We start from the raw sequence: 12,919 nt of genomic DNA on the forward strand, positions 1-12,919 counted from the left end.
AGTGCGTGATACATGGCTTTCTCCTCTGAGGGTGACTCTACAAGTAATCTCTGTTGTGTGAGGAAAGTGTTTTGCTTGTGATCTCACTCATACCGTGTAAAGGACATCTAATCTTGTGGCACATGTCTGTGGAGGAATGTTTCCTTCTCACTCTGGGTCCATCTGATAAAGAGAAGGTTTTAATATTTACACTCAAAGATCTTTCTCTCTCGCTGTCTCCCCCTACAGTCGGACCCTCTGCGGTGCAGCGGCTGGACAGCTCCACGGTGAGAACCTACTCCTGCTGAGAGGAGGAAGAGAGGCACCTTAAACTGTACGCTGTATGTAACACAACACAGATTCTAGTTCTGTCAAATACACAGCTTTCCTCAGAAGTACTTAAAAGAGATATTGGATAAAAGAGAAGAGGGCCAATTGTTTCCCAAGATAAGCGTGTTTGTCGCATCGGCTTGGCGAGCCACTGCTGTGTTTTTGCCAGGTAGTTGTGATAAGGTGATAAAAGACAGCAGGGCTAGCAGCAAGCCATGGTCTCATGTGGACATCTTCCCTTTAATGTCTGTCCAAAAAATGATGAGTTAGACATGGCCGAGCTTTAGAAATCTGCTTCAAATAAACGAGGAGTTCTGTACCTTACACAGAGATTAGTTAACAAAGTTAGTTTACGTGATTATGATTGTTCAAGGCTCCTAAAAATAGGCCCTGTGAGACTTCACAGATTACAAAGTGAGCTTGCCCTAGTTTCCTTTCCAACTGTTTCCTTTGTACTGCCAGGTGCAGTGAAAAAGTAATTTCTCATAAGTACTTGTTTTGATTTTGGTATCTGACTACGCCGTCTCTCTGCTTCACAATTGAAAAGGAAACCAGATGCAAAAGCAAGTTGCAAAGATAACAGTGCGTTCTGCTTTGGATGTTCAGCATGAAAAGTCCAGGTGGACATGAGACTGTCGACTGTGTACAAAATGACTTCCTTGTTCACTCATTCACTGCTCCCTATACAAACGCCATGGTTAACTGTACAGTGAGCAGTGAACTGAGATTTTAGAAATTTCTAAATCGTCAGATTGCATCATCACTGACAGGTGTATTACAGAGCATTGCATTTTAGGATTGTTAGCAGAGAGTGGTGAATATGAAAGAGTCTTATTTGTAACGAGGTAAGGCACTGAACTTTTCTTACAACTTGAAATGACGATTGTGTTTACACGGGAAGTCAAATGACAAACCCCATTCCAAAAGATTATTTCAATTGTCCAGTAACTCTTTAGATTCAAATTTCTGTCTCAAACTTTACTCTAAAGAGCACCAGCCTATTTTGATACAAGATAACTTCAAAAAATTCATCAAAATCTTTCACCATACACTTGCACAGTGACACTGGTCTGTAGGCCGCCATAGGTAAATGTATTGGTTAAGGCCTCTGGCTGCATTGAGCACACTTTAAGTCCTGCACCAGTATCATTACTGTACTCCAGAATGTAATGAGTGCTGAGGTTAGAAGCACAGTAGACAGCTGATAAAAATGATAAAATGCTGTGACTGCAGGGTTATCATATGATAACCCTGCAGTCACAGCATTTTGTGAGTGTTAGGAAAATAAATAAAACAACAGCTAAGGGGAGAGATAAAGTGGAGTAAAAGCAGAGCAGAAGGGGTTCTATTCAGTAGGGAAAAGTGTGTGCAAGTTACACCTTCATAACCATAAATTTTATGTTTCCAAAGAATTTGCTCATCCCATTGAACACCCTGTGGGCTGTTTCTAATGCTTTCATCAGCTTATTTTTATAAGTACTCCCACGCAGCAAAAAAAGACAGAATACAGTGCAAAGTTCATGGAGAGCAAAGGGTTGAAATCTGGTACAGTACATGTGCATTAGAAACTAAATCTGATTCTATTTAACTATTTGTTGCACAGATTATTACGCTGTCACCCTCAGCTGCTGACTGTATTTACAGTTTTCCACTGCTTTCGAGCCGTCGGCACCACAAACAAATGCATATAAGATTTCCACAGAGGTACCCAAAAAAAACTCTCTTCAGACTCAGCTTTTTAAGATTATGTTAGCCCAGTATGTACTTGAACATATGGAAAATCACAGTTCCAGTCCGAATAGGCTTATGGGATGTAACTACGCACACCAAGGTGAAAATTTTACTGCTCTAAACAACTAAATTAGCATAATATCATATTGCTGATCAATACAGTTGGTTGAACAGTTACTTTACACATACTTCCAAAGTCACCTTTCCCTCTTCAAATCATAATGAGCTGCGATCAGTATGGCACTAAAGTGACTCTCTTATTCAGGTTTTTTCCACCTTCTTTTTAGAAACCTCCCCAGTTTTGAGCATTTCATACAACACCTCATTAAAAAACTACTCATTCTGTTTTTCTTCAGGTACAGTTCTGAATGGAGATTAACTAGGGGAGCTGCTGGATAGGCCAACCTGCCGAGGAACAAACCATTCTGACAACATGCACTGCCAAGAAGCCCTGCTCTCCTCTCTGACCCCCTTTCCCGACCCTCCTCCCCGCCCCCATAACGTGGGCACCAGATGCCGGTGCTAAACTGTCCTGCAGGCTACCCTGTTGTCACCATTTCTACCTTTTACATGTACAGTAACTTGTCAAAGCATAACGTACTGTGTATTTCTTCTACAGGAGATGTGTAGGTTATCTGTACATAAATATGCCATTTTTTAATATATACACACATCTATGTATAAAAAGATATTCAGAGTTTGTGCAAAAAAATGTCCCTGCCACCTCATTTAGTGGACCATAGATTAATATATGCTGCTCTTAAACTGTCTCCATATTACCCCCTCCCCTCTAGATCATTTTGTACATATGGTTTTATTTTTTCATTGTGCTGATGATGAACCTGTGCTGCACCATAGAGAGAGGAAGAGACTGGATGGATGTTGTGTGAAAATCTGCCCTCTAGTGGTGTACACAAACCACTCTGAGCCCCATTTCTGGCACCAACAAACTTCATAATCCTTTCTTATTGACTCGCTGTCATAAAAAGGAGCATTTTAAGAGGACACGTCGACGCACTGGAACGACATGACAAGCACTTTGATACAACCGCATCAACTCAATGGACTATTCAGTAGCCAAGGACAAAACAAGAGACGCCATCGCTCTCCGAAGTTGCACAAAAACTTCTTCTCAGAGAACAAAAAAAGCAGGACGTCGTTCATAGAACCTGTCACTTGTTGTACTGTATGTTTTGTCAGGCGATACATTAACACAAAAGGACAACTACACACTCAGCCAAGCTGGCCTTCTACCCAACCCCTCAGACACTATGTTAACAGAACAGAGGAAATAACTGAAAGACAGACTGCTTTAGCTCATAGTGTGTGCGTAGAGTGTATATGACCATGTTGAAGTGAGGTGACTTTTAATGACAAAAACCTGTTGCTTGCCGTGACTTACATTGGTGTAACTGTTAACTCTTTGTTTCTGTCAGAGTTTCCAGGGCAACCTATTGTACAGCCCTGTTATCTGTCTTTTAGTTATTTCTGACGGAGGACTCCAACAAGTCTTACGCTTTTAATTTGTTTTTACATCTTCAATTTGCACGAACGATGAATCATTTTATTTTGTGTCCATTTTTTTTATTTATTCTTGTACTTTGGTCAAAACTAAGTGGTGAGCAAGCAAATTTTCATTGTCAATAAAAAAAACTACTGTCAGTGAACAAGTTGTCTTCATAATGATTATAGCTTGATTGTCATTGTGTCTACAATAATTGTACATTACCTCTGTTCATTAATTATGATTGTGCCAAGCCTGTAGTGCAGTACAGATTCACATTATTATTCAGATTACATACAAATAGAGCGTTAATTTCACTGTTACAAACGGAAACATTAACCCTTTTTCATAGATTCGGCACAGTTCATATAAGGTGAGTAAGTGGAGTCAATGTCTACCTCCTGCTTAACTTAGAAAAAGAAGAATAATCATTCATTTTACTTCTACTTTTAATTCACAGTTCACCCCCTGTGCCGCAAAAACTGCCTGGGGCCAAATTTATCCAACCTCAGTTTTTCTTTGTCTTCCAACAGATGAGTTCAGGATGCCCGAGAGTTCAGGATGCCCGAGGGCCCAGGACTTTTTCTACCTGCCGCTCGATGTCTTTGAACACTTCTGGGTCCTCGATGGTTGGAGTGATCTGTGGGGGAAAAAAGTTCCTTTAAAATTCTACTGGCAAAGCTAATTTAAAAACAATAAAATATTAACGTGGTAGAACCTGCTGATTAAAATGTAATTAAAGCAATTTTTGGACGATTAGCAAAGTCAGTTATGCTTACATAATGATTGCACTCTACAACTCAAAGACATTTTTCAATTCTTCCATTTAGATTTTTTTCAGGTTTTGTGGCTGTATCCATGGCAACTATGTATGTAAACAGAAAGCATGGTTTCCTCAGTTTAGCATCCACTTCTCTCTTGAGGCCTTTAGCACCTGATCAGCAGAAAACTGTAGTAACTATAAACTGATGAAATCCCAAATGAGCCCTCAGTTCTATTTAATGAGTGCGGGGCCTGCTAATGCAAAACCATTACTCAAATTCTGAATTGCAAAATGAGCTTTACCGTCTCCTGAGCAGCTGTAAATCTTTGCACAAGGGACAGAAAAAAAAGTAAATGTAAACGATTTCCCCTCACCCATTTTATCCTGTAGTACTTAACTTTTAAATTAAAAGGGTTAAGGGTTGCTTAAAATTAGTGAGGGGAATAATGCACAAAATATTTCCCTGAGAGTTTTGTCGTACCTTGTAGGGCTTGCCGTTGACCAGGTCGGCTAAAGAGGAGCGAGGGATCTTGCCAGAGCGTGTCTTCGGCAAACCTCGGACAAAAAGCACTTTCCTAAAGGCAGCCACCGGTCCAACGGTGTCTCTCACAAGCTTCACCATCTCATTTACGATCTCCTCTTCAGTTTTCTGCACACCTGAGACAGACAGCACATGTTGTTTAAAGGCCATCTGGAATTTAACCCTGGATATGGTCTTAATTTTGTGATACTGATACCCAAGGAGTTGTAACTTTAACTACTGTTATACTATACGTGTCATGCCTCACCATTTTTGAGTACACACAGGGCCAAGGGAACAACACCCTTCAGCGTGTCCTCTAGACCGACCACAGCACAGTCCCCGACTGCAGGGTGCAGCAGCACTGACTGCAAAACACACACATACATACATTATAATATCACCAAGAAGAGTTCGGAAAATCTTTGTATCACCCTCTTTGTAATCGTTCTACCTCCTCCAATGCACCAGCAGAGAGCCTGTGGCCGGCCACGTTGATTACATCATCAGACCGGGACATGATGTAAAGGAAACCCTCCTCATCCACAAAACCTGCATCCATGGTGTCATAGTAACCCTGAGGTGGAACAGAAAGGAATGGATACACTTTTTTTTTTTAGGAGGTCTCATTAGGGGTTGTTTTTGTTGAGGTTTTGTTTCAATTTTTTTATTCAAACCTCTCAAAGGCTGCAAAAAGTGGTCCTGTAATGAAAGATTTTAACACTAGAGGGCCACATTTGATCAAATACTCATCACTACCCACTCTACTACATTATTAATCCAACATCATAAAAGGAAAATTGAACAGAACAAATACAAATGCTCTTGGATAAATTCAAGTTTTTCTCTCATTTCATTAAATCAGACAGCTGGGTTTCATGTCGATAAACATCACAATGTGAGGAAATAATGACACATCTTACTGGAAACTTAGTGAAGTAGAGCTTATTGAACAGATCACGGTTCTGCCACAGTGACAACGCCGCACCAGGTGGTAAAGGCAGCCTTGAGGAAAAAGATGTAAAAAATTAATTTGAGCTCTATTCCAATATCTCTCTTTGACACTTTGCTTCAAATAAAAAATGACATTAAGCTTCTGATTTAGTTGAATGTCCTTTTAAGATTTGAATCATTTTAAATTCAGTGAGCATTAAGAGCAGTCCATCCGATTTTACCTAATAAAGCTACAATGATGTGTGAAGATGGATAACAGTCTAGACACACAGCCAGACTGCTAGATTTAGCCTTGTCTGATACACACACAGACAGCAGATAGCAGAGCTCGGTCTCTCAGTCTCTGTTTATCCAGAGACTACCAGTAATCCCCCATCTTGACCAGGGTCTTGACCAGATGATCCCATTTCCCAAGTCTGAACCCTAAACATGCCTCTGCATAGATTCATTTCACTGCAAGGAGAATATTCAAACACACCAAACATCTCCTTCAGACTCTGGCTGCCTGCTTCTCATGTTAAGAGTCTGTCACACTGGTGAGCCCTTCCTATGCATAAAATCTACACTTGAAATCATAAGATGTATAACAAAAGCAACATAATATCTTGACATTAAAACACAGTCCTTAGAAGCCATAACATGTTACAACAACCTTACTCTCTGTAAATAATGAATATGATTTTATAAAGCTGTGTATATAGCTTTTGATCAAACAAAGGGGCTGGCGCAGACTTTCTGGCTCTAATCAGGAAGTACAGCTGTTCCCGTCCGTTTACAGCTCTACCTGTCGTCATCCCTGGGTGCGCTGTACATGTGAATTCCTTGGAAATCCCCCTTGTTTGGCGCTGAGTCAATACCGGTAGTAGCAAAGAACAGGGAAATGGAGTTGGAGAGTGATAACAGATAGGTAGCAGACTGGAAGATAAGACAGCACAAAAGGGTGCTGGAGCTTTTGATGAAGTCCACTTTGCACAGCCAGCTCTCTTACATAAACAGACACACGTTTTATTCTCCAACCCTGGCAACACACTGGAGTGAGGTTCTTTGGAGTCAGATACAAGCTGCCTAACGGTGAACTATTAAGATTAATGACTAAAAGACTGGAGTCTAAATTTAATTAGACCGTGCAAAACGCTTTGTTACATTTTAGATGTGTGTACATGTGTGAATGACAGAAGAAAGCAATGACTAAGCCACTCATACAGCTGTGAACATAACCACTCAGCTTACCTCACCACAATATTTCCCAGGGTTCTTGGCTTTACCTCCTGCATGTCATCATCGATCACTGTGACTAGTGGAAAGGGAAAAGCACGAAATTCATATTCAGAGGCGGTCATCACCCACTGGCAAACTGGAGCAGCAATAATATTAAATACTCTGCAGGGAATTGCAAGCAGTTACTAAGTTTTACCCATTTCTGTTATAGTTTATCTGTATCTGTAATTGAGGGGCAGCAATTTTGACTTACATAAAAAATAATGAAAGTCAAATTAAATTATACAAATATACAAATACGTTATACAAAATATATAAATACACATAAAAAAAATGAGGAGGAATGGTTGGTTAGTGTTGTGTGTACTGTAGCTGGAATGTGGATCGACATTTCTGACTCTTACCATTGTAACCTGGAACAGGTTTGCCAGCCTGACCTGCAGGTGGCGTGAGTGAGTTCCCCAGCCCAATACATGAGGAGGTGATGGCAGAGCCAGTTTCTGATGAGAGAGACACAGAAAAAGAGGTACATGAAGACTATAATCTGTGTGGGAGACTAATAACATTTCAGTCAAAGCACAAGCACTGGATCTGTGGTGTAACGCTACAGTTTTGACACAACCTCATGGTTGTCTGGCTTTTCTTCTCTCTATGCAAATGTTCAACCTAATGGTGGGCTGATCAAAAGAGCATGTGTGGTTGCATTGCTTCTGTGAGAGGCATTAACCTACATAATAAAAAACTATGACAGCTCCTATGGGCTCTCCCTGACTCTGCCAACCCACAGTGCTCCACTTACAGCAAAGACTTGCTTGTTTGTCATAGCCCACCCAGAGAATGAGTAACAGAATCGATTCAGCTCAGTAAGCAAGATTACAGGAGAAATCACACAGCAGCAGAACAGCCCAAGCTCAGCATCTGTCTTCTATGTTACACAGAAATTTGAAAACACTGTGAAGAAACACTTATAGTTTTCAGTCACTGGGTGGTCGTCGGTTTCTCTGCTTAATACAAAGATGCAGCCGAATGCCTCCATCTACCCGTCATGTTTTCCTCCCAAGCAAAGAGTTTTATTTACCTCAGCCGGCGTCTCAACTAACATGCACACAATAGGTGATAGACAACACAAAATAACATTCAACACACTGGATTTGTTCTACTATATATGTACATTATCTGGTACATCTGCTTATGTTTTTCCACTATCTGTAGGATTAAGCCATTTGCACAAATCAATCTTACAGACAGGACTGAGAGCTTCACTGGCTGTCCAATTAAACATTACATCAGACATGTGACTATGTTTCAGAAACAGTAAGCCCTTTGGCTTTTTGACACTAATAGCGTTAAAACAAGAGGCAGCTAAATTATCTAATGTGCTGCCATTTATCTTCACTGACATGCAAATCTATGCACAAGCTGTTGCAAAAGGTAATCAGATCATCTACCCTATAGGGACTGCATGCAGTGTTAATATGATGTCTTTGTCATGTATTGTTTTTGAGTTATTGTGGCCACGAGTGTCATGGCATTTTCCCCTGTTAATATGCAGATTTATGCAGCAAGGTGCACTAAAACCGAATCAGATCCGTTACTGCACAGAGAGGGAAGTCAACAGTTTCAATCATGTACTCTCCTAAAATATGCAGTCAGTGGCTGTGCCGATGGCAGAAGTGACTTGTCTTCTGAGAGGGCAAAGGCGAATGGCAAAACCCTCAAGCTAGCAGGCCAGCTATGCAAATGACAGCTCAGTCAATATGACAGCAACGTGCAAAAAGGCATCTTAAGACTCCTCATTAAACCTTGAGGGAGAGCTAAAGCAACAGAGGACTGGGGCTGGGTAACCAGTCACAACTGTCAGATACAGACTGAGACTGAGCTGTAATAAGAAACAAGCCACCAAATTGACTTAAAAACAAAAGGGACAAAATGTTACATCTAGAATTAAAGGTTCCCTGTGGAGTTTTCTTGTAAGCAATGTTTTTGTTTACATTCAGTGTTACTCAGCAAAATGCATTGTCCGTGTCATTGAGGTCTAACAAAGACGTTGAATGTAGGGCTGTAACGATATATATTGCAAGACACTTAAATTGCAATATAAATATGTGAGAGTATGTAATATGTAAGATTCAAATCGGTGAGATGAAATGAATTGTGATACTGCTTTAAAACATGAGAAGGCGCCATCTATTTTCCTACATCATTCATGTCAGTAGCTGTGTATCAAGGTGTAAAGACATGGCCTGAAGAAAGTGAGGATTCACCATCCTGTTTAAAATCAGAGGTTGTGGCAGCTTTTTGGACTTTTATGGAAGCCCCTAAGGCAGAAAATGATGAGGGTAAGAACCTAACAGTGAAGAGATATTAGGCCATTGTCCATAGTTGACAGCGTTATATTTTCTGTTTCACTTTTAAAAAGTAAAGGAAATATCATGCACATAGCCTACTTGATAAAAAGAATTCTTTAATTTGCAGAAGAAAATATAAGGGAAAATATATTATTACCTATTTTTGTCTGAGAAACAAATTAATCTTTCTCAGTCATAATTCATCTTCAATGTCATTTTGTTACAAAAAAATCATATTGTGCACCCACTATGCTGAATTGTATCAAATCGTTAGTTGAGTGTGAGTTGTTCCATCCATAGTTACATGGGGGTAGATTGTAATTGCAATATGGTGAATGCAGTGTGATAATTTAGGATACAAAGCATGAGATCACAAGAGAGTCCTTTGGGCAAAAGGAGAAGCAGGATGTCTAGATCATGAAGTATCTCTAAGGTAAGATATCTTAGGGAAGTTTGGGACATGAGGTCAACATGGACTAAGACAAAATCATTTCTAGCATCTGGTCAAGATATCAGTTCTATCCATCAAAATGGATTTAGACTCCCTCTTATCTCTACAACTCATCAAACAAGTGGAAACGGCTATAGACCTGCTTCCAACTTCAGCACAGCAGGCTTCAAAGACATGAGCTCACGGGCAGGAGGCTTCTGTTGGTTGAGGAGGGAGGGCATTAAGTTATCAAATGAAGAGAGGGAGAGGGAGGAGAGTTGAACACGTTACTCAACCACAGTGGCCTCTGAACTGGCTACCACGTTCTCCTCATTTATCAGTGGCAGGTTGGCCGCTCCCTGCAGGGTTCAAAGGCCATCACTGTCAGCAGAGACAGCATTCAGCACAAATTATATAAAAAATAAAAAGTTTAGTCCCGCCCACCTGGTCAGAGAGCAGGGTCACGGTAGAATCATGATAGACCCCCAGGACCAATCCTGCCCTTTGCTTTCCCCTCAGGTGTGTAGCAACATTTATAGCTATCATATAAACTGAATGGAACTAGAGCAAAGGGGAAATACTGTAACACTACTGTTTTTTTATGTTTTTTTTAAACTAACAAGATTCATGGTGTGGGGTTTCTAGGTCAGTACTGATGCTTTTGGATTGATGTAAGTTTTAGATAATCATTTTTTTGTGGGAAAAAAAAGTCATGGCTCTATGACCTGGATGGACCTAGATGACATCATCTTATCCACTTTAAGTAATGAGCCAATATTGGCAAACCGCTATATCGGTCTGACCCTGAAGGACGCCATAAGGGTCCTTTAAAAGCTCCTCTGAATTGCACGTCGATTAGGGCTCAACGCAACCACTGAACCGTGTCAGCATGAGTGGAGTGTTTAAACTTGGCTGTTTACAGCAGGAGCCAGGGCTCGCTGGCGGTGATTCAGGCCCAGCGAGTAAATTCAAAACCCAAATGAAAAAAGACAATATAATTGGACCTTGACATTTTACAAGGCATACAAGAAGACAGCGAACTGGCAGTGCAGCTTTCAGGCAAGAAATCAAACCTTTACAAAGCAAAAGATCCCAATAACAATTAGTTGCATCAATAAAACATTTTGTCCTCACATTTATGTGAAAGATGGTGAGCTGACAAGAACTTGTTTCTAAAGGCTGACTCAGATGTTTGCCAAGAACTCTGGTTCCTGCTTCAGCTCACAATATGGAGGCATAATAGATGCTAACACAGCAGTTTTTGTGCATTTACATTACTACACCCGTGACTCAGGGAACATTTCTGAATTTCGTTTCTTAAAACCTCTCTAAGAAATTGTGCTTATCAGTTTATCAGCAGAGGTCAACAGAGGTTTGCAGCAAATTCAAGGATTCCATTATTACTTCAACTTCAAGCTACTGATGTAGAAATATGACTATATGACACACTCAGCACTACAGTATGATCTTTCCAAGTAAATAACTCACCAGTATCTAGCATGAAAACCTGTCCAAACTGTGTCTATTTAAGGATCAAGACGAAAACTTCCTTGAGGTGAAACAGAGAAAATACTTCCACTGCTACTATTCTGGTCACATTGTGCTTAGGAGATTAAATATGCCGGGTAAGAAAGGTAGACAGCGCAGTCTGAGACAGGTGAGTGAACGCTACAGGGGAGTGAAAAGGAGTGAAAAGGAGTGAAAACATCGTCTGTGGGCTTGAGTCAATCACACACACGCATTCAAGCTGTGTGGTTGTCTGTCTGCTTGTCTGACTGACTGGTTGAGAGTCTTTGCTACACACACACACATACACCTTGGTATCAGTCTTTTTCTTTTCTTTTGCTCCTTCTCGCTCCCTAGCGCTCTCTTTGCCTCTATACACAAACAAATCAATCTTCCTTCGACCTGTTGGAGATGAGCTTGGCCAGTGAGAGGCATTTTGAGTGTGATGAATGGGCTGAGGGAGGGGGGAAGGGTTGTTGGAGGATGCATTGGAAGAGCGCGATGGGCAATACGGTGGTGCCTTTTCAGCTGAGAAGGTGCTATCGAACAGCCGTGCTCATTACTAGTAGCTTGGGGGGGGCAACTGCTGTTCAGAAAAAACAAAACAAGAATGGATCTCTGATCCTTCATTCTTTTCTCTGCAACTCCTCGACCACTCGACTTCTTTCTACGACAGATGAAATACCTGTGTTCTCCTCAAAGGATGTAACCCTGCCCTTCCACTACTACACACCAACGTAAGCATAAAAAAAAAATGGTGCTGAACACAGGGTCAATAGGCTGTGGATGGGATTGACTACATCATGACTACATTATGACACATTATGGAACCTGAAAAAGGAAGGGAGAGAGGCACAGTTGTAACTCAAGTGTTTTGCCATATGTGCTGAAATGATGATTCACAGAAATAAAAATAAAAAGATTGCATCATTCATGAGTGTGCCTTACTATGCCTACCACCTTTCAATTCCAATGTGCTGGGCCACGGGCCAAAATACAATTGAAAATGTGTAACTGTCTAAATATTTATAAATAAGTGTGAAAGGAATTTGAATGTTGCTGCTCCACTGAAACATTTAAATAAGTGTCAGGTGAATGGTGCTGCTTTCTTGCACCTGCTACCTGATGGCAGGTTTGTAAATCCCTTTCCTAATTGGGCTTCTGTATTAATGTTCACCTTGAATAACAGACCAAATGCAAAGCACAAGCAAAAGTTAGAAATGGCATTGAGGGCTTTAGCTTGTCACAGAGATATTGTGCTTCTTGGTAGGCGAGCACTCAAGCTAAATCTTACCTACCAGTATAACACACAAACAAACTTAAATGTGTGGGTGAAAGCACTCATTACTTAACGTATGATGCGTAAACAACATCTGTGTCAGAAATAGCCATGGGCCTCGCTTTCTGTACATCACACATATGCACAGCAGTGCTCATGGTTGGCCTGGTGATGCGTGGTTGCTGGGGTAACTCCAAGGCTAAAAAAACATGATGGTCGACCCAAGGTCATTTGAAAAGACGGTGTGGTGTAGGAGGATGAGAGGATGAGAACAGACACAGAGAGAATAGATTGGAAGCTGCTGGGCTGGTACTGCAAAAAGTTCTTTTCTTTTGTTTTTCTTCTAAAATACATGTT

General features: G+C 40.8%; 2 protein-coding genes across 15 annotated transcripts in view; one reads left to right on the plus strand and one right to left on the minus strand.

Annotated features, from left to right (window-relative positions):
• ppfia2 (PTPRF interacting protein alpha 2) overlaps positions 1-3,710 on the plus strand; it is a 157,757-nt gene extending 154,047 nt beyond the window's left edge. For 10 of the 14 annotated variants that reach the window (XM_051392375.1, XM_051392382.1, XM_051392378.1 and 7 more), the window contains 2 exons: positions 229-320; positions 2,397-3,710. In XM_051392375.1, coding sequence (XP_051248335.1) covers positions 229-287 — 59 coding nt within the window. In that variant the 3' untranslated portion in view covers positions 288-320; positions 2,397-3,710. The remainder of the gene's footprint in view (positions 1-228; positions 321-2,396) is intronic. The other 4 variants (XM_051392376.1, XM_051392381.1, XM_051392377.1 and 1 more) reach the window with 2 other exon arrangements.
• acss3 (acyl-CoA synthetase short chain family member 3) overlaps positions 3,603-12,919 on the minus strand; it is a 32,889-nt gene continuing 23,572 nt past the window's right edge. The window contains exons 10-16 of the mRNA XM_051392398.1: positions 7,404-7,499; positions 7,012-7,075; positions 5,751-5,832; positions 5,282-5,404; positions 5,096-5,195; positions 4,789-4,964; positions 3,603-4,184 (exon numbers count right to left, since the gene is read on the minus strand). Coding sequence (XP_051248358.1) covers positions 4,101-4,184; positions 4,789-4,964; positions 5,096-5,195; positions 5,282-5,404; positions 5,751-5,832; positions 7,012-7,075; positions 7,404-7,499 — 725 coding nt within the window. The 3' untranslated portion in view covers positions 3,603-4,100. The remainder of the gene's footprint in view (positions 4,185-4,788; positions 4,965-5,095; positions 5,196-5,281; positions 5,405-5,750; positions 5,833-7,011; positions 7,076-7,403; positions 7,500-12,919) is intronic.

Source organism: Dicentrarchus labrax, unplaced genomic scaffold (genome assembly GCF_905237075.1).
Source record: "Dicentrarchus labrax unplaced genomic scaffold, dlabrax2021, whole genome shotgun sequence".
Lineage (NCBI taxonomy): Eukaryota > Metazoa > Chordata > Actinopteri > Moronidae > Dicentrarchus > Dicentrarchus labrax.